Source organism: Pavona decussata, unplaced genomic scaffold (genome assembly GCF_977016875.1).
Source record: "Pavona decussata unplaced genomic scaffold, jaPavDecu1.1 SCAFFOLD_133, whole genome shotgun sequence".
Lineage (NCBI taxonomy): Eukaryota > Metazoa > Cnidaria > Anthozoa > Scleractinia > Agariciidae > Pavona > Pavona decussata.
Window position 1 is genome coordinate 1,299,214 of NW_028145546.1, and position 22,153 is coordinate 1,321,366.

Consider the following 22,153-nt stretch of genomic DNA (forward strand, 5'->3'; position numbering starts at 1 on the left):
GGATCATTGGCTGAATGGGGGGGGGGGGGGGGGGGGTGGTGGTTGGATCTCAAAACATTTTCTCGGCCAGGAATTCCTGCCTCCACGTGAAAAGTGCTAAAAAAATCGTGCAAGCAAGCTTTGTACTGAGTATGAAATAGAAAAAAAACGAATTTTTACCTAAAGAGTAGGGAGGTTTCAGCTCGTAGTGTGGTGAACCGTTAAGCCTTTTATAGATTGTTGACGTTTTTGGACCTGCCTAGCCTACAACCAGCGGCGGTCTTTAGGGATGGAACATTTTATTTCTAGAGGGGGGTGGGGGGTGGGGGCGTTGAGCAGTTTTGCAGGGCATGAATTTCTTTTTTATTATTAGTAGTATTTTATTAATTGATTTATTATTTTGAGTATTTCATTTTTAATTATGATCATTCCAAGGATTCCGGTTCCGAGTTCCAATCCAGCATTCCATATTTCCAACTTATCCTTTGTGGTTTTTCCGTGAAACTGGCTCGGTTCAGTTCCGTCGACAGATCGCCAAGCATGGCGATGTCTACACTAAGAACTGTCAAGAAGGACCCAGAGTTCAATTATAAATTGCTCAAAATAGCCAAAGAAATAACACATGGTGTATTGGAGGACATGAAATTTGTGTGCGATTTGCCGAGGGGTGAACTTGAGTCGATCAACGAACCACGAGAATTTTTAAGCATCCTGCTCAATCGGGGTAAAATTGTTCCTGGAGACGTAACGTATTTGGTTTCCCTTCTGGAAAAGACAGAGAATATCCGGCTTGCCAGTGTTGTCATGGAGGAACTGGGTAAGATTGATCAGGTTATATTAAACAGGTTGCATCTTTTCTGTGCTCACTCATGATAATGACCACGCATCTGCCACGAGCCAAGTGCTACGAAGTAGCCAAGGATTGTTGTCTGCTAATCTATTCAGGATTAGAATCCTTGACAGTGTTTAATTTTATAAAGCAAAATCCTGCCTTATGAAATCTAACGCGTTTCAGTCAAGGGGCCGAATAATTTTGTACTATATAACATGATACGAACAGACCATGCGTATCGTTCGAAGTGGGTCGCAGATTTCACAGTTGAAAAATTTAACTTGGTATTCATGTTTGTATGTTAGGGACAGTTAATAGTTGGTAATGCTTCACATAGGAGCCGTTTTACATGCCGAACTTTAGGGGTTTTGTCTTTTCTTTGGTAAACTAAAACACGCATTTTGCTGTAAATTAGTCTCCGAGTTACCTAGGTGGGCTATTATGTTACGTCTTCCGCTCCTAGACATTTACATATATCTATTGTCTCTATTTGTCTGATTCAATGACATGTGAAAGAGTCACGTACGTTTCATGCCCATATAAATGATGATGACCGCCTAGTTTTCAATCTGCAGTTGATTAAGATCTACCCGGTGCGGTTTACGACAGATACTGCGAAGATGAGAACTATGGCGTTATATCTCAGTTGGGAGCTGAGGGTGGAGAGTGAGAGAGTGACCATTGAGCCGTGTATTTCTGCTTGCACTGTACTGATGGCTGGGTTAAGAAGTTTGCGTCAAATTTTCTTTTCCGGGTCAAATTTGTACCCTCGACTCATTTGCTTCCTTGATGCTCTCAAAATAGAATATTAAAGTTGACGATCGTATCTGCTTTTTTCTGAAGAAGCCCCTAAGGACACTAAAATTACCTTCGATTTGACTTTATTTCCCAGGTCTTAAGGCAATAAATCAGTGATTCGTTCAATTTCCTCCCTAGGACCGTTATCTTCACCAAACACCAGCCAGGTGAACAATCTACCCTGCCTAACAGCGCACTTCAAAGGAAGGGAAGAAACTGTGGATGGAATTATTAAAAAACTCACGCAGGTTGCAAATCCTTCCCGCATGGTTGTGATTGTTGCTCTCCCTGGGATGGGGAAGACACAAGTTGCAATTCGCGTCAGTCATGATCTACTTGGAAAAGGAAAATCAATTCTTTTCATTGAAAAGCAAAACAACCTCACGGATGTCTGCGGCGAGATCCTTCGTCGGATAAGCGGTCGGCGCTTATCGGAAAGGCACGATCTTCTATCCATAGCTAAGCGCAGGCTAAAGGAGCTCCAAGAAGACATAGTTATCGTCCTGGACAGCACAGAAGACATACAGGGAAAGGAATTTGATGGCCTTGCAGAATACCTAACGAAGTATGCCCCTAAAGTTCAAATAATTATCACTACTCGAGAGGATGTAGGCCTCGCCTCATTGAACATACATAAAGTACGTCTTCAGCCTTTGGACTCCGACTCGTCCCTCAGTTTACTTCAGGAATCAGCTGAAAACTTTGAAGAGCATGGCAAGGAACTCTGCGAACTCTGTGGAGGAATACCACTGCTTCTTGTCCACTGTGCGTGCTTACTCGAAGATGCCTTCAGCCCAGCAGTTTTAATCCAAGGGCTTAGAGAAAACCCAATACGACTCCTGAAGGCTAGTGCAAAAGATGTTTACGATACATTGGGTCAATTCCTGAAAAGGTCTCCCCCAGAACTAGTAAAAAATCTTGTCATAGTATCGGTATTTCCATCAGCATTTTGTGGAAAAGATATAGAGTTTCTTTTTGATGATCACTTGGAGCCGGAGGCAGTCAAAACAAAGATGGTGAAGTGCTCTCTTTTGCAAAAGATGAACGGTGAAATGGTCGTCTTGCATCCATTGGTCCGTGAGTATTGCCGAGCTGAGAAGGAGACACTGGAATTGGAGGATGTAGGCAATGCTGCCCAGCAGAAGTTTAATCACCACTTCCTTGGTTTGCTGAAAAGATTAAGCAAACAGTTCATCAGCAAAGACTCCATGGAAGCCATCTCTTTGTTTAGGAAAGATAAAGCAAACATCATGGAAGCATTAACGAATTGTCTGCAGGACCAAAGCAGCACAGATGAGAGGACATTTGGCATAGACGTGGCCAACAGTACAGAGGTCCTGGATTTCTTGGCCAAAGTGTTATCGCCACCATCAGAGTGCACTAAACTGTATCAACTGTGCTGCGACATTACCGAAGTTTCTGGTGACAAAAGGAGACTTGCAGACAGTCTAACCTCACTAGGGTTTCGTCGTCTTTGTGATGTGGCGCACCGAAAGGGTGACCAGCGTACTTTTAAAATGTTCCAGCGGGCGTATGACATCCGTATGGGACTTCCAGAGGAGCAGCAAAAACGTGAGACGCATACGATCAATATCTGCAAGCTCGGATTGTGCTACTCACTTCAGGTAACAGAATTACTGTTATTCAAATTGAAACGATATATAAACAAAGTGACTCGAATTTTTCCGATGATATGTGAGAAGTATGCATACCTTGGGATCCAGGAAACAGGACGAGATCAATTCCCTCTAGAATTGTAGATTGTGGAGACTGGCAGCTAAACAAACATGTGCTCTCTAACCAGCGCACTGCAGCATACAAGATTACTGACAGTGTAAAGTAATTTATTAAATGTCAATAACGCGGGGAAAGCTTGCCGCACAAAGTCCCGAGCCCGAGGCTCATGATAAAGGGCTTGACCATGATCCAGATAGAATTGGAATTTGATGATCACGGCATCCCCAAGATGGAATGCTAATCCATCACGGGGATACCTTCCTGCATTTTTATCGGATTTTCGAGTATTTCATATGAGAGGTGAGGGACTATAGAGCAAACTTCCCTTCCTTTCACACCGTACCCTGGTTACCAGAGGTTTTTCTTCGCAGAGGTGGCAACGACGCCAACGAAAACGGAGCTTAAAATTATAAAAGTGATTTCTGAATAAATTCGCGTTAACTTTTACTCATTTAGTTTGTGAATGTGGCCGAACTATCGAGGAGCTAACGTTGTCGGGGCGCCTTTAAAGTTCAGAAAGAAAAGGGAAAATTTATCATCATGCTAGCTCATTCACGTTCTCCATAAAACCTTGAATGCGTCATTTCACGTTGTTATTTTGTAGAGAACGGCAAAGAAATGTACTTAAGTGCACAGTGCACTTCGAACCAGTGTTCAGAGAGCAATGTTCTCGTTGCTGTCGTCGTCGGCTAATTAAGAGATCGACTGTAAACAGAAACAACGCAAGCAGTCTCGACACCCAGAGTATAAATGCCGAACCTCCATTTTGAAATGTAATTTTTCTTATTATCTTGTCTGTTGTAGGGTGAAAACGAAAAAGGGCGCGAGTTTATCCAACAAGGAATTGATATGAGAGAAAGCCTTGGTCTTCCTCTGTATGTAGCAGCTGGTTATTGTGATCTTGGAAGTAAGAATTTGCACTTCATTGTCATTGCAAACTTAACTGAAAACAACAACAGCAATTTCAAACTCATTGGAAAACACTTGAAAACCCACAGGCAGTCTTTAGCTATTCGAGACTACTTCAAAGAAGCCGATAAAACAGGCAACCGTCAAACAATCTACGGTTAATCATGCAGTTGATTGTCGCGATCTTGTTGTGTAGTGTGCAAGCGTAATTGAATAACGGCATCGTACCAAGAACAAAAACATTGCTACTTGAATTTGAACTCCAAGGCTCGTAACTCAATCTCGGACGCTCCAATGTAGTCACCTTCATTATTCAGAATTTCGAGTTTAAATTGGGTTTTCCTAAGTGCTCTCAGGGAAAGTGGAAGTGTATGGCAGATTAAAAAGGATCTTCGAATTTTTTTGGTTATGATATTCTGAACATATTTGCTGTATTGATTAAATGTGGTGGTCTCTTTGAATTCACTACAATTTTTGTTTGCCACGATTAAATTTCTCATCAGATGTATGGTAATGCAGGGACCAAGACCTGCTGGCGTACACTAAGATCGTGTTATATCACGAAAAGCACACTAACGATTCAAGCGCATGAACTGATGAAATATTTAGCAGGTTGAATTTTTACCTATTTTATACTCTCCCTTTAGATACTTATCGAGAGCGTGGCGAGCATCAAAAAGCCATTGACATCTGGGAGAAGAAAACTTTGCAAGTGTACGAAGCTGAGCTTGGGGACCACCCATGGACTGCTTCAATCCTGCGATACATTGCTGGTTCGTACAAGGCCCTCGCCGATGGAACCTCAGAGCTTGACAAGGTTAACAAAGCTACGGATTACAGCAAGAAAGCCCTGGAGTTGCGAATTAAGCTGCTGGGGGTCCATCAGGATACTGCTCGCTCGCATGTTGATCTCAGTGAAGTGTTGGAGATTAAAAAAGAATTCAAATTAGCTTTAGAGGAGCTTGAAAACGCCCTTCAAATCCAAAAGGACGTTTTAGGCAGTGACCATGAGAGCACGATGAACACGCGGGCAAAAATGGAGCGAATTTCAGCCATGATGGTCAGCCAAGTTCAACCAAAATAAACGTGACCAGTGTTTGTAATACTGGCCTAGGTTGTGTTTTTTACTTTTAATCAATATTTACCCAGATAGCTTCTTCACAAAGTGAAGTGTAATTGCACTTAGATACTCCAAATTCGTTTACAGGCACTCCACTCAGAAAGAAATGCTTGCTAATGAGATGCATGAACAGTATGATAGACAAAACAAAGTGTTCCCTACCCTAAATTCTTACTAAAACACAAAAAATTCTGTCAAACCATAGTTAATAAAGGGCAATGGTTATGAAGCCCCACATTCTTCCTTTGGTTTAGGTTTTTGTTGGCCTTTTTTGCCCTTGAAGGTGCACAAAGGTGACAACGCTCAATAGCACTCCAATTTATTTGAAAAAACTGTGCAATAGAAACATACCTTTAATTTATTCAGTCTGAATGTGCGACCAAAAAACAAAAGGTTGTGCACTGTCAGGGAGCTTTCAACCTAAATTGCAACACCGTTGTTTTTGCTTTTGACTATTGCCGACTTTCATAACCAGTCTCCTTTACTGACTATGGTCAAACATAAGTCATGAAGACGACAAATAGGTGTGTCGCATATAAAGTACCCAAATTCGGGGCTAGGTACATTTCTGGACATAAGTGAATAACGGGCTTGAAAAAAATAATCAAATTTAACATAACAGGTTAAAGATCTCAAGTGGCCGGAAGCAAACCAGCCAGTTGAAAAAAAAAAAAAGAAGAAGAAGAAAACTAACCGACAACTTGTCCTCACGAAGGAATAACGCTGGAAACTTCAACTCTCGAATTTTTCTGTGAGGGCCAAATTACCCTGTTAACTCTGTTGATAAAACACTACCCCAACGACCAAGCACCACCGTTTCTTTAGAAACTAACCCGTTATCTTGAACAATATATCTTGAACTGTTTATCTGTTTTATTTTATTTTTTTCTGTTTCCTTGTAGTTTGGGTTGCTTGTTCCATGTAGGTATATTGTTCAGTTTGTTTCAGGTTTTTTTTTCCTTTGAAAAAGAGGACTGGAAGCATGCCCTGTCTCAAGAATCACCTTATTAAAATTAGTAGATTTTACAGAAATAGGGAAATACAAAATAGGAAAAAACAACAGTTGTGCAGAATTAAAATCATGTAAAAGAACGAATCATATACAAAATACTGAAAAGCATGGATTTGTGTGTAACTTCAATTGGTGTTGTTATTTAATATTAACAATTATAAAAACTTTATTTGAGTCTCAAATCTTAATAGCCAAGCACAAGTGCCCTATTAATTGAGGAGACTAAAACAGTTCTATAGGTGGGCAGATTATTCATTTTATTCATAACTTAATGAGCGTACAAACTTTGTCACACTTTATACCATTGAAGTTGTTTCCTTGTCAAAACCATTTTTATTTAAGCCCGCAAAAATGGTTGATAGCGTCGCACATCGTCATAATTCATCTTGGTTCTGCTGTTACGGATTTCTCAAATTCTCAAAAACCTTAGAAAAACCTGACTCAGAAGCAATCAAGACCAATCAAACAACGCTAAAACGATATATACTGAACCCTGACAAGGAAAATTGGAAAATCTACGAACGCTACCTGATGATTGAAACTGACGCCGATGCCAGACGAAACCTAACTTTTAAGTTAGAATTTAAAAATTCTATTCTGCCATCACCGGTTCTATATTTTTGGTTATTGTGCTGTCTGTTTCATGTTCTATCAGTGGTTTACTGCGGGCTGATCGCAGGTAAACTTAAATCCTTGAAAAGTCACATACACCAGTTCACCACGCACCCGGCGCCATGCACTCGGGCCAAGATTCCGCGTCTTGGCCCGGGTGCATGGCTCCTTAATTTGTAAATTGACGTTCGCCCTCGTGCATACCTCCAACGTTTTATACAGTGATGTGACTAACAATTTTATCAAACACAAGGACAGCCGCATAAAAACGGACGTCGACTTGGGTTTCTCGGATTGACGTGCATTTAGCTACCAAAACTAGTTTACTGGCACCTCACTCAAATAATTGGAAATAAATAAGCCAAGCTAAACATAACAGGTTAAAAATCCCAACTGGTGAAGGCCGAGGCCGAGTATCACGCGACAACGCCCAGAACAGGACTCTAACCCAGGACTTCAATATTACATGCCACCGCGAACCTGTACTCTACACTGGAGTAAAATAACACAGTAAAGCATTGAACATTTGAACTTTCAAAACTTAACTTTATTCCAGTTGACCATTTTCGGATAACAACGTGACAGGGTTCAGTTCAGTATCGATTATTATCACTCACCGCTGGTAGACTACAAAAGCTTCAGAATCGTGACGCTCGCGTTTTAACTTTATGTAGCCTCCTACGAAGAACTTAGCTTCTTTAGCTCGTCACGTCATTCTCCACTTGGGGAGGAATGCGTGACGTGACATTTCAGCCAAAGAACGAAAATATGATTGAACAAAAAAATGATTGAATGAATGAATGAATGAATTTCTGGGTCAAACCTCAACAAACATTCTCACCTATCCGCGACATACCGCGCGTCGTATTTGTTTTTCTTTGGAAAACATGAGCAGCGAGCATCAGCCCAGTTCCTAAGGCTGGTCAGAGGGTCTGGATGGGGTTAACTGACAACTGACAAATGGCCAAAATTTTAACTGACAACTGACAAATAGCATAAAATTTAACCGACAACTGACATCTCTACTCGCTGGTACTGACAACTGACGAAAGACCTGCTGCTACGTTTTTCGGCTAATAATTGATATATTTTATAGCAAATCACCAAACAAATGTGTACAATAAACAGCAGCAGAGTAGGGCGTCATATTTTATACTAACAATTCATATTAGTTAATAGTTTATTTCTAACATGACCCAAATTAACGTGGAACGCGCTCTAGCAATATACCGAGTCTATGTCCGCTCGTTCCGGCGTAATAAAGGCGATTGCTAGCTTTTGCCGCGTTGATTCGGATACGGCATTCGAACGACACCGAAGCCGTATTCCAATCAATTGCGATGAGCTAGAGACAGTTCAGTCTCTAAAGAAGCATCTGTTGTCATTTCTTGGGCTGAGAGAACTGGCAATAAAATTCGGCCTTGGAGAGTTTGATTTAAAACTTTACCGCATGGCACCGAAGCAGGGAGGAAAAAGCGAAAATTTTGCGATAATCACAGATGGTCAGTGGAAAATGAAGCTGCCAAGCTTGCTGGAGGAAACAGGCAGCGAATTAACGCTTCTGGAACAAGGAATGCGCCGGCTGCATGACAGCATAGCTGCGACTAACAAGGAATACCTTGAAGAGGTTGAGTTGTGCACGTTACTCACAACAGTTGTGGAGATTTTTCACGCCGTCTCCCATTTTAAACATGAGACGTTCACCGCCTTACAGTATTCCCAAGACTTTGGAACCATCGCAAGGGAGACTTTACAAAAGACCACCATGGCTTTTGAAAGTATAAAATTCATGCAACCGCTTCCGTCAGCAGAGATTAGCGCTGAAACGGAGACTGCCATGAGATTATTGGTAGAGAAGTATCGTCCAGTAACACAAAGAACAGTCAGGGGTGAGACTACAAAGGACAAAGCAGGGGCTCTACCACCAGCGGTGTATACGAAGCCACCAGATTGCAGTAAAGTAAACTTTATGCCAGACGAAGAGAGAAATTTCATCACGGAAGATCCAAAACAACTCAACAGAGATGTTGAAGATGAATCAGTCCTGAGGTTACAGAAGTCACATTTGTAAATGACTGTCTCATTGATGTGGTCGTTGGTGCTGTGCGACCTCCACAAGAGGACGAGTACGATACAGCTTCAGATAAACGATATCTCTGACACTGAGGAGGAAATTTCACCTGTCGCAGTTTCAAGGTCTGGCCGACCAATACGCGCCCATTTTCGCTTGGATTCGTAAGGTATGTTCTTAGTAGATTGGCCATGGGATGATTTGTATAAAGGCCAAAGAAACGATTGTTGTTGCAAAAATGTAAACATAAAATTAAACACTGACCAGAAACAAGTTTTTATAATACTTTTTCGGTTATCAGGGTACGCTCCTATCTGTCTTACATGACGTTTAAGTTTATTTGGGTTCTCAAGAAATTATTAAAATCTGCAGTTAATTATTAACAGTCATTTAACTGACAACTGACAAATGGCCCAAAATTTGACTGACAACTGACAAATAGCCTAAAATTTAAATGACAACTGACATTTGTACCCCCCCATCCAGACCCTCTGGTCAGGGGAGGGGCCCGAAAAGCCTGATACTCAGGTTATTGTCTCATCTGAAGTATTTTGAAGAATTTTTCATCCGAAAATTCTAGTTGTGATGTTGACTTTTCATCACATCAAAACGTTTGGCAAACCTCCGAAATTAGCCAATGAGTGCACGCAGGAGCCCATGAAGGCATGAAGCGTAAATAAAGAAAAATATGCACAACTATAAATAAAACATGATGACCTTTAAATCAAAGGGACTGGGTCTACAATTCAAAATAGTCATTGCGTCGCCATCAATATGTTTTCTCCTGGATGTTTGTAACTAATGTCCCATCCACTGATCTTTTTGGAGAATTCGTGCTTCTAATCCGGTTTGATTTCCTTGTAGCAAGGCACAGGCATTTGATACTTTCTGTATGTAGCAGGTAAAGGGTGAATATCTTCATCCTTCATTATTCATCGCCGATTTTGGTAAGCACCGTTCGATATTGAAGTGATTTCGAAAAACGTCTTGGATCATGGCTTCTTCTGATGATAGCGGACTTTCGATAGGTAGGTTCTATTTCTTTGTTTACGTTTATAGAGTGAGTGGATGGCAAAGCCGATATTCCGTTTAAAACCGATTTCAATAGATTCATGGCAAATATTATTGCATTATGAGCGTACGCGTCCTTACGAAAACCACCATTCCGATATCACTTCGACTTCATTTAATATCGGATTTAATAGTTAGGTGTTTGAACATTTTTTCAACTTTAAGTCGGTATGATCGAAGAAAGCTTGAATTTTGTCTAGTTAGCAAATGGATATGTTTTTGACAACAGAAAGAACATCAGAACATTTCCCTTACTTACTCCAGAGCGGAAGTAAATTTGCCTAAAGAGTACCCAGCAACGAAACCCTTGGACTTCCACAACTGAACAGTGATTTTTGGTTTTCAAAGTTGAACATCGTCAGTGCTATTTAAGTCACATACAACTATTTATCTGATGTAGAGCAACTGCTAAATATTACCCTATATTCCAAGCGATTGCAACCACCCGAGCTGACTACAAACAATGTTTCACTTCAATGATCATGCGCTATTTTCTGCATGTATTAAATAACAGGCAGTTGGCGAGACCTCGAGCGTGGCTCAGCCATTGGGAGTGATGACCTTGTTTATGGTTACCTTATCTCAACGAAACCTGAGAGTAACTTTTTATGTCGTCTAGGACCGAGACAGGTTGACTGATATCGAATTTTAATTGAAATGCCGATATTTCGAAATTCGGTTAGACTATAAGAAGTCCCTTATTTTTCTTAGGGACACTTATACCACGCGAGCGCGCGCGGAAATTGGTTAGCGCGTGGGACTCCCTCGCGGGAGGCAATTTCGCTCGCTGTACTATCCCTCAGAAAAATAAGGGACTGTTTGTAGTCTAACGTTTGGTTTGCTGAATATGTATTTCCATAGTTCCATTTATTTCTACCTGGATTTCTACTATGGCCCCGCTTAAATCACGCTTCTTTGAGAGTGGTGCGAGTCGTTTTTTGCCGTTCAAAAACTAATCTCCATAAAGTCTAATCAATTTTTTTTTTCGCTTTCTCATTTCTCTGTTTTCCTTTTTTCTTCTCTCTTTCCTGCCATTCTGAGTTGTTGTTGTTGTTGTTGATAAAATCAATCAAATCAACAATACTCATCAAACTACAGTAGATTTGCAAGTCATGATGCTGCAGTTGATTGGATTGGGGCATTATTCTGTTTTGTTATCGATTAGGAACCCCGGCACGTACACGATATGACACAGGCATGAATGCAAGTACATGTTGTAGACAAAACCATTTCAATGTAACGTTTGTTTCACTTTTAAGGCTCCTCTTTGGCTGACGTTTTAAGACTGAGACCAAGTTTGATAGAAAAGTTGGCCTTATGCTTGGACAGGAAAATGCGGCTAATACCGAACTGGAAACATTTGTCCCACGAACTAAACGTCGACGCGGCAGTCATTTCTTCTTTGGAGGGGTACAGTGACTTCAGTCCAACCATCCGACTGTTTGAATATCTGGAGGTCACACGACCAGACCTGACAATCCAACAACTAAAACAAGCGTTTTCAGACATCGGGAGGAACGATCTGTTCCGCTTAATCACGACAAAAGGTAAACAGTGAACAGTTAATTGGGACACCACAGCAACCATAAAAACCGGAGGATATTCATGATACCTCTGTCTGAGTATAAAAAGAGTACAATCCCCACCCGTCACCGCCAGCCTGGAGAGAGTGTAACCTTTTTTTAATACAATGTGCGGTTGTTTAAAGTGGCGCATTTCACAATTTTCAGTAACTAGAATACGTTTTATTCTATGAGCTAACGAGGTTACATTGTATGAGACTGTCACGGTTCGGGCAGGTATAAGTGTGCGCGTTTTTCGTATAAACATCGGTGTTCGTAAAACGCAGGTTATGGGTGGGCGTTTGATACAGATCAACCTGTGTTATGTAGATATGGGCCTGTAGCACAGATGGTTAATAATAAAAACGAAATTTTAAAAATAGAAACTTATTGGAATAAATGTGATGAAATATTTCAAGCCTGGTGAATAAATGAGAATGATGTATTGTTTAAGTAAGTGACACAGGCATACTCGGGAAAAAAATCCGAGTGTTCCTATCAAAAGTGGAACCTAAGACCTTCCAATTACTAGTTCGGATGCTCTACCACTGAGCTACAGGAGACTCGTGAGAGCTAAGGCCATTAAACTAGGTTCATGGGACAAACATCCTGCATACTGCTAGGATTGGAATGTCATATGTGGCATATGAGCAATGCCTGTGTCACTTACTTGAATAATACATCATTCTCATAGAAACTTATTGTAGTCACCCATTTCCCCGTTTTGGATGAAATCGATTTATGTACCAATATAACAATACCTGGAAACAAGTCAATAGTCACATGCAAAAATACGCTCTGTTTCCAGGGAATGAGAGGCACTGTATCCATAGTTCAATCTAGAGACCACTTCAACAGCAGCCAAGGATTCGGTCGTGTAACATTATTTAAGTTCAGTAACTGATTCCCTTGACAGCTGCTGGCTGCACTGACTCGGAGCTGGTAAAAGAAGTAATCACTACAAAAGATGTACAATCGCCTTCACCCCAGGCAGGGCTTTTAGACGATATAGCCTTAGCACTAGATACAAAGTCAAAGATACTGAAAAATTGGAGTGGCTTGGCGGAAAGGCTTGGAGTACCCAGAAAATACTATCGACAGTTTGACAGACAGTCAACAATAGACCCTACCTGTCAACTTTTTCAGTATTTGGCGGTGACCCGTCCACAGATGACGCTGAAAACACTGAGAGAAGCATTGGTGAAGATGACAAGGAACGATTTGATTACCATTTTTCGTGATAGAAACTTAGGTGGTAAGTTCATAACTTTACGTTTACTTTAGTTATCGGTTTCCGCAATTTATAGCATCTATTCAATTTCATCTCCTTGATTTAATGTGGAATCAAAATCGTGTACTACCTCTAAAATTTCCTAAAGATAAGATTATAAGATCTAAGATGTGGGATTGAAATAGAAATGTTAAATTTGAGAATTTTACTGGTACACCTTGATGAAGGAAAGCTCTGAAGCGATTTCCCCAGGAATCGTAGCGCACCAGCGTACCGGGTTCCTAATTTTACGCTGAATTATTATTTTCGACACAGATGAAGTCGTATTGAAAGATGTCATGAAAACTGGATACGAACTTTTACAAACAGTGGCGGATAAACTCAATATGGAGCAAGTTCCCGGTGTTCATAGTTGGCGCCAGCTAGCCCTTCACCTGGAAATTCCTCATGACGTGTATCAAGAATTTGACAAAACAGAGCCAAGGAAAAGTCCTACAAGGGAAGTACTGCAATGGCTGACGGCACAATATCCTGACATAACATTAATCGATGTCGTTAAGGCATTGGACAAGATACAGCGTAACGACGCCATTCAGATTATAACAAAGCAATTTCCAGGCACAGTTGGTAAGTATAAATGTCACAAATCGGGGTTTGCCTTACTCTTCAGTACTACCTTTTAAATTAGAAAGGTAAAGAATGGGCCCTTTGGAGCTAACGGTCACCAACCTCGGTTGAACGGTCTCATGGCACAAAATCCCGGCACCATCCTGAGGGCAGGCTACGGACTGGGACATCCAAAACAAAGAAAATTCAAGTTTGACTGGATGAAGTCGCTTTGTTTTGAATGATCCAGTGCGCAACTTGCTCCATTGGCGAGGCTACAACAGTTTAAGAAAATTCTTAAGGGAGGGAGGTAGCCGTTGGCATTGCGAAATATAACATGTCAAGGATCGCTTATTGAGGAAAACTTGTTCACCCTTAACGGACAAGTAACAATTATCATATAATTTGCTTATGTGCAACCGACCTGGTCGAACACTATAATTATGCTATTGTATAACTTTTTTCTGCTTTAGGTTCTTCTTTTGAGCGGCTTGGATCTTTATGGAACAACAACTTCAACTTCGAGCTACCAAACGATCCAACAGGAGAGGCATTTTTCACCTTGCGTTGCGAGGAAGAACGCATTTCAAATGTTAAAGAAGGTAAAATAAATCATTGAACACGAAGTTTAAAACGCTTGTGCATAATAATAATAATAATAATAATAATAATAATAATAATAATAATAATAATAATAATAATAATAATAATAATAATAATTGAAATTCCGTCGGGGAGTTGAACCTGGAGCTCCGGATTTCAAGCCCAGCGCCCAAACTGCTCTGCCACTTTGCCTCCAGAACCGTAGAAGGGCGTTACCTTAAGTATTCTCGAACTCTTCAAAACTCCCCAAACTTAAAGTGATCATGCTTTATTCGGTAATAATTCCTATCTATCACCATAGTTGTTTGCAGGGCTATGCAACCCATTAGGCCGGGTGTTATAGAACTAAAATTACACAAGGACAGGTCAATCAGACTTTTTATTACTTTTTATTGAACTTTTTATGGCGCAAATTATGACAGAGACCTGTGTTACTTGTTTGTAGAGGTCTCTAAAAAACCTGGTCATTGTGGGAGCTTACCAGATGAGGCTTATGATCTCAAAGGTCGAGAAGATGTTTGCGAGCAGATCATAAAGAGTCTGGTCACAAAAAAGGCTGTTGAAATCGTGGCGCCGCCTGGGTACGGAAAAACCTCGGTCGTAGTAAAAGTTGCCCACAAGCTGATCTCAAAGCATGAAAAATTTATTGCCTACGTGAATCCCCGAGGAGTAACCTGTGTGGAAGATTTGGCCAGTGAAATCATAGAGGCACTGGACGGAATTCCCAGTGAGAATACGATAAAGCAATGTCTGCACATCGTTAGGTCTTTAAAACACGATGACGTGGTGTTAATCATTGAAAACCTTGACAACTTATTGCACCTTGAAAAAAATCAGAAACCTGAGTCTTGGCGTCCTGCTGGCGAGGAATGGTGCGCTAAAATGCTTGGAAAGAACAAGAAGGATGACTTTTTAACTTTCATAAAGGAAGTAGGGCAAACTGGAACAATTCATCTTGTGCTGACATCGACAGAAACCAACGATTTCGTCTCTTTTCCCACTGAATTAATCGAGTTAGAGCCTTAAAGCGAAGAAAATTCATCCGCCTTGTTCGAGGAACGCGACAGCGGTCTTGACGGGGACACTATTAAGAAACTGGTTACCATTTGCGGTGGTATTCCGCTGATCATATGTACAGTGTTGTCGCTTCTGAAGAAAAGAAATCCGCAGAACTTGACACGCAGACTCTCCAACTGCACACCCCTAAAACTTATAAAAGAACTCAGTCCAGAATATCTGCCAATTGAGGATCGCATTTATCAATGTCTTAAAGTCTGCTTTGATCGCTTAACTCAAGAAAATCAGGATGTTTTAGTAATGCTTTCTACATTCCCACACAGATTCACCCAGGAACAGTTTAACGCAGTGTTTCAGTCATTTACCACACTTGATTTAGAGAAATGTATAGATTCTCTCAAACATTGCAGTCTCCTCCGTTTTGAACGAGATAGCTGTCGTTACTGTATTAACCCAATCATCAGGGCATTTTGCTCAACCGAACCTCAGCACAAGGAAGCCACGACGGCCTTTATTCGTTTTCACTGTGATCGCATCGTCTCCTTAAACGAGAGATTTTTCAGTCGTGATTCGAAGGCCGTCGTGGAGGAATACAGGGCTGAGAAAGAGAACTTTAGAGAAGCCACGGCATGGTGCGAGGATGAAGAAGTTGATCTTGATCAGGATTTGAGAGACTATTGCATCGATGCCTTTAACAAGGCATCCGTGTTTCTTGCCAAAGTGATGAGGAAACAGGAGTTTGAATCCCTCTTCTGCAAACTTTCCCACCAATGCCATGATGATATGCGATATAGTTCTTGCCTGACGGCTATTGGAATGAAGATAGTATTAGGCTGCATGTGCACACCTCGTATCTGCTCCAGGGCATGGCACCGAGCACAGAGCGTTTTGTCACGAGCAAATACAATTCAGTCAGGGCTGGAGAAGGTGGATGAAGCAACCAGGGCCCAGTGCTTGAGCAAGCTTGGATTCTGTTTCGTCAGGGAGGGGCGCGATGATGACGGCTTTGAATATCTCAATCAGGCGGTTGCCATGCGAGGGAAGCTCTATGAACTATCAAAGAAGGATGGGGACGAGGTCATGTGGGCTGCTTGCAACAACGATATAGCAGGTTTACTGAGTATAACTTCGTTTTCAATAATAAAGCTTTGAAACATTTTTATCTGCTGAACTAACGAAAAAAAGTATTAGTATTAGATTGATATTTTTACACGTTTTTCTTCGCATAAAATAGCTTCACTGATGTTACAACGGAAGCACATGGCAGCTATTGAGACCAGAAGAAACTTCGTCTTACCAATTTACGAAAAGATCCTTGGTAAGCACCCCTTCGTGGCGACAACCTTCAGCTGGATTGGCAAGAGTTACCATGAGCTGGGTCTCTATGACAACGCTATTAAATATGCCAAAGAAGCTATCAACATCCGGGAAACACTGTTAGGACGTCATCGAGAGACCGCGAGGTCTTACTTTGATTTGGGCGACGCTCTCTTGGCGAAGAAACAATTCAGTCGGTGAGTTAATAGAGTTGACAATGTAAATGTAGATCATAGAATATCCACGTTTAGAGAGAACGCACGAACAGAGGTACCACGTTTCCTGAATAAAGTGGTGTTGATGTGCGAGAAGACAGTTCGCACATACAAAAATAATGGGAATTGAGATCTGTCGTCACTCGTCGCTGACCTCGATCTCCTTTCTGGGCTACTGAGAAGAACATGATCCTGCCCCAGAAAATTTGATCCTCAAAAGAAAGCCCACTAAAGACAGTACTCAGGCATTCTTCCTATAACTATTTCATCTAGGCTTGCTCCTCTTATAAAGGTAACAGTTTTTAGCAGACTACACCAGCCAGTCACTCGTCATGTAAGCAACTTTACCACTGCTCCTTGATAAATGGCTGAATATTGTCGCACAGAACCTGACAAACCTGGAAGGAGCAGGTGTAGCCCAGGTTCCACCTCCAGCATACAATAAAGTATCCTCCAACACTGTGGTTTTTAGGGGAGTCGTATTACCATCCTCCCATAAAAAAAAGCAAAAAACGCGAAGCTAAAATAATGGCATACGCATTTTGTCAACATCCTTCAAATCGATTCCAAACTTGCTTAGTCAATTCTAAGCGTTGCCATCAACCCTACCCGCGAGGAGAGGGGGGGGGGGGGGCATTTGATTTTGTTGATCCCCCATGGTTGGGCATTTGTCATCAGAGGTCTGCCTGAAGGTTAGCCTGAGCATCAAGCTTTTACTCCCCCATCCACTTAGCAAGGCCTGATACTCAGGTTACCCGGAGGTGGGTATTTCATGGTGACATCTTCTACTGTCGTGTACACAAAACACGTCTTTTCAACAGGTTATTCACTTGAGCGTTTCTTTAAACCAATTTATTTATTTGTATTTATTTATGGCATCCTTCACTTTTAAGGGCTCTGGAGCCACTTAAGCACGCCGCTGAAATGCAAGAAGAAGTGCGCGATACGTATGAGGAACTGATCCTCACTCACCAAGCCCTGGAAGTCGCTCTCAGGGAACTGGGTCGAGACAAAGAGGCCGAGAGAGAAATGGAGCTAGCGCAGGAGTGTGCCAAAAACGTATCTTCCTTAGACGTTCCTTTACGATCAAGGAAAAAGACTGATCCTATGCCTATTGACAGAAAGTAGGTACTGAACTAGTGTTGCAAGGAGATGTTCGGCCAAAAACAGAAATGTCTGGCTGCTTACAAGGTTTTGATTAATCTGTTTCGAAAAGAACAAAATGTTTGAATGCTTCTTGGTCACTTATTTTAAATAAAGAATACAGCGAGAGATGTAGTCAATGGTGATTCCTCGGGATCCCATATTGACTCACGGTTATTCCGAGCAAAATCTGGGTACAGTGCGAAGTTAAACCACCTCACCGCGTACCCTTTCGATCCGACAATGACAAAACTGTCCCCGGTAATCTTAAACTGACGGACTGCGCATGCTTCCGATCTGACACCCGACAAAATTTTGGATTTTGGGGGCAACGTCTCACAGTATTGGTGGAGAGAGCAAAAGAACAAGCAACAAAACCATGATCCTAGACATAACAAAGTAAAGGAGCCGCAAGTTATTAGGGTCCAGTGAAAATAGAGTTCAGAAAAGGTGCAAGTCTACCGGGATTTTTTTCTACTGTTGCCAAATTGAAACAATTCACTGATTGATGTTAAAAGTTTGACGTTTTCTATAAGAAAAAACTTGCGCAACTGTTAGTTTCCCAGACTTGAGTTATTTGTCCAAATATTCCTCACGAATTTACAAGGCTCAGTAAGAGGACGCCATACTCCTGATGGATTTTACCGTGTTTAAATAAAGATTTATTGATTATTGATTGATTGATATTTTGAGCCTCTCAGAGGGGCACAAACATCACGGCCGTTAATCTTAAGCTGCCGTTACACGTTGAAACTTTTAGCTGAAACTTGTGTGCAACGGCGAACGAGACCAGTTTCACGAAGTGGTGTTGCACGGTGAAACTCTTGTTTTTTCACCACTGCGACCGTTGCGAGCCGTTGCAGAAGTAGAAAGCGTTTTTAATTTTCGTGAAACTTGTCCCGCATCGGAAGTTCGAAAAAGTTTCACGAAGCCGACCATGTTACCAACCTCGTTCCCAGGGCCTCTCCTCTTCACCTCCCAGGGAGCGAGAGAGGACGTGAAGAGGAGAGGCCCTGGGAACGAGGTTGCCATGTTACACGGTGCAACGCGTGCTGAAACTTGTTTCGCAGCGCCGCTGCACCCCGGGGGGGGGGGGGGGGTACTCCCCTATATGAGCTATACGGGGACGTGCCGCTGGATAGGATATGGTTTTTTGCCTCTCTGCCCTGAACAGGGTATATAATTTCAAGCGATTCTGTCCTGGATCCGTCCTAGACAGGGTATGGTTGCAAGACTGTCCGACGTCTTTTATTTGGCAATCCGAAATCAGAGACGTTAGTCTGTATTTGTTTTAGTGAACAATGCTTCACATCAATTGAGTTTCCACTTAAGGTTCACCACTGTTAATGCGAAATTTTGGGATTTTTCGCCATCGCTTCTAGGAAGTGTATTACTTTATCTGTTGTGATTGGTATTCGTGTTTCAATGCGTGGAACACCACGTCCGGTAAGTGACAGTAGGCCTTTAAATGTTCTTACTATTGCCAATAAACACTTGTGTAACACAAGAGCTAGATATTGTCCTTTGTCCTAAATAGGGTCTTAAAATAGAAGGCGCTGTCCTACACAGGGTAGGCATTTAAGGTTATTTTCGTCCTAAACAGGGTCAGGGTTTCAAACCCCCAGCGGCACCCCTATACCCAAACATGGGTCAAGTGCCCCCCCCCCCCCCCCCCCCCCGGGCGTTGCACACAAGTTTTAGCTAAAAGTTTCAACGTGTAACGGCGGCATTAGAAAACTCCTGGAAGCCGCTTCTTCTTTAAAGGCGATTTGTTTTGTCTATCCACTTCAACATTTATCCTACTGCTTGAACTGTTTAGACCGCTACAAATCGCCGGACAAGTTGTGTTTTTATACGAGACAGCCTTGTCACGGAAGTCATCATAATGTCACGCCGGTATAATCGAAAATTGTAAATGCTCTATTTTCAACTGATTTGGAGGATCCTGTCGACTGAAAACTTGTGAGAAGAGATGTTTTCAAACTTCAGAACGCCTCACAGCTTTTGTTTTTATAATTCGATGATGTCACATGAAAACTCGAGAATATAAAGAATAGTAAATAAAGAGAAGCGATAGGATTTGATCCCCTGAGGCAATAACTGGGTTACCAACTTGGTTTATATCGCAAAACGCTTTCTCATTGCCCCTTCATATCTTGAATGTTTTCTTTTTGATATTTTGATCTTCTAAGTGGCTACGATGCAGGGGATTTAAAGCACCGTCTGACTCCCTGGAAACACATAGTAGCGAGTGATAGAAAACCTCGTTCCCTGGGTCCTCTCTCTTCCTCCCTCGAGGAAGAACCCTGGCTTGTCTCGTGGCCCCCAAAATCTGGGTGCTTGACAAAATTTCTCGTTGAGGTGGGGGGGGGGGGGGGGGAAGTAGAGTATACAGTCGGTTTCTAAGAGAGGACCGAGAAGCCGGCTGCAAAGTTTTTGACAACAAGCGGTTGTATAACCAAGCACATCCACACCAGACACGAACTTTCGGCCTGAAAAAAGTTCACATTTATTCCCGTCAGGTAGGGTGTTTATAAATTTCATAGGCGTACGGGCCGGGGGGGGGGGGGGGGGGCTGGAGCTCCCCCAAATTTTGGGCAACTCAGATTTTTTGGGCAGCAAGAGAAATTTGGGCAAAGCCAGCCGTTTTTAATTTAGAGAAGTTTCCATGGTTTTTTTTCCGAAGAGATAGATATTTTCTATTTTAACCTGAATTCGGCGTGGTAAAGCCAGTTAAATTCACACGTGAAATGTAATTTTCTGGAACTAATTCACTTGCGGTGCAAGCTTGGCTGAAGGATAAACTCGATAGCCAGCTTAAGAAGCACGCGCAGTGGACATCTCTCGTGATACAAAATTAACTGCTCTAATTATTGCTGATCTCATTCGCAAACGTTTCACAAACGATTTGCAAGCCAGCGGATGGCATGGTATAATCTCGGACGAGACAACAGACTTTAACAGAACAGAACAAGTTTCACTTTGACTTAGTTTCGCGCTGAATGGAACTGATAAATTATAAAGCTGCTACTGCACGAATAAAATGTCATTTATAGACCAAACGTTGTACTTATTAGCAGTTTAAACTTGAATGACAAAGTGATATTTCTGGTAGAATTTCTGAAAATCTCTGTTCGGCTCTTGCGAACAAAATAATAAAGCGACTCTACCTTGACTGGGGAGAAGTTTGTCATATGAAATCACGTGACCAGCCGCAAACAGATTGGACCCTGGGAACGGGAATAGTAGTTGCAAACATCGAGCGTCGCTTCAAAAAATAATTCAGGCCCAGGCAACTTGACGAATAATTTTAGCAGTATACAGAATAGCGGTTCTCCGAATGGTGGATCGTGGATCCTCCCACCATAATCGTGACGTCATAGGTAGGAATAGATGGTATCGGTGTGGATGGTTTAAATGAAGTCACGGTTGACCGTCCCATAGTAAAGCCAATTCAATAGTATAACTATTTTGTGCAGCGTCCCTGAAAGAACAAACAGCTTCCAGCAATTGCTCTTCACTACTTTCCTCAAGGATTTGACTTTGTCCTCTTCGAAATGACGAAGACCTATGATCTCTACACCTTTCCCGATAACAATTGTTATCAATTGGTCTATAACAAGCGAGTCATTGATCCCACCACCTTCAAGACTTTCCCGTGTGGCTACCAGAAGGTCATAAACTAAATTGTGTAAGTGAACAAAGACATTGCAAGCTACAGACTTGTAAATTTTTTTTCCTTCCATTGTTACTATGAAAGAGATTTTTTCTAAAAATTTTGCGTGCTTTTCTGACTTCTTAATCCGTATGACGTCATCATCTCAAGGACTTTAGACTAAGGGGTGACGTCATTGATGATACTCCATTTTCCTGGCATAAAGGGATACCCCCATCCCTTGTTTCTGCCATTTGTGGTAATGAATTGGTTCTGCAGGGATAACACCCATCCCTTGTAGCCATTATTTCCACTCATGAATATTAATTTGTTACAGTAGGGGATACCCCCATCCCCGTCTTATGTGAATAAGTAGAAGCTTCTTAAGCGAAATCAGTTCTCAACCGGAAGGTCGACAGTTAACTTCTTTCTCAAAATTTCGAAGAGGACACAGTCAAATCCTTGAGGAAAGTAGTGAAGAGCAATTGATGGAAGCTGTTCGTTCTTTTAAGAACGCTACACAAAATAGTTATTTCTAAGAGGTAAGAATTTTGTTTTTTCGATGGAAGTATGAGTAAGTGACGACAAGAAAAACTAAGTAGTAAGCGTGTCGTGTGGTAAGCAATCCGTTCCGATTTAATTTAGAAATTCAGCTTGTTTTTC

General features: G+C 41.7%; 2 protein-coding genes across 2 annotated transcripts; both read left to right on the forward strand.

Annotated features, from left to right (window-relative positions):
* Positions 1-482: 482 nt before the first annotated feature.
* LOC146468098 (uncharacterized) lies at positions 483-6,064 on the forward strand. The gene is made up of 4 exons (XM_085124958.1): positions 483-796; positions 1,748-3,234; positions 4,151-4,253; positions 4,903-6,064. The coding sequence occupies exons 1-4, from the start codon at positions 520-522 to the stop codon at positions 5,337-5,339; spliced, it is 2,304 nt and encodes a 767-aa protein (XP_084981084.1). The 5' UTR covers positions 483-519; the 3' UTR covers positions 5,340-6,064.
* Positions 6,065-9,825: 3,761 nt separating this feature from the next.
* On the forward strand, positions 9,826-17,964 carry LOC146468099 (uncharacterized). Its single transcript, XM_085124902.1, has 8 exons — positions 9,826-10,098; positions 11,401-11,688; positions 12,620-12,958; positions 13,250-13,561; positions 14,014-14,142; positions 14,589-16,271; positions 16,395-16,674; positions 17,586-17,964. The coding sequence occupies exons 1-6, from the start codon at positions 10,065-10,067 to the stop codon at positions 15,167-15,169; spliced, it is 1,683 nt and encodes a 560-aa protein (XP_084981028.1). The 5' UTR covers positions 9,826-10,064; the 3' UTR covers positions 15,170-16,271; positions 16,395-16,674; positions 17,586-17,964.
* The last annotated feature ends 4,189 nt before the right edge of the window (positions 17,965-22,153 follow it).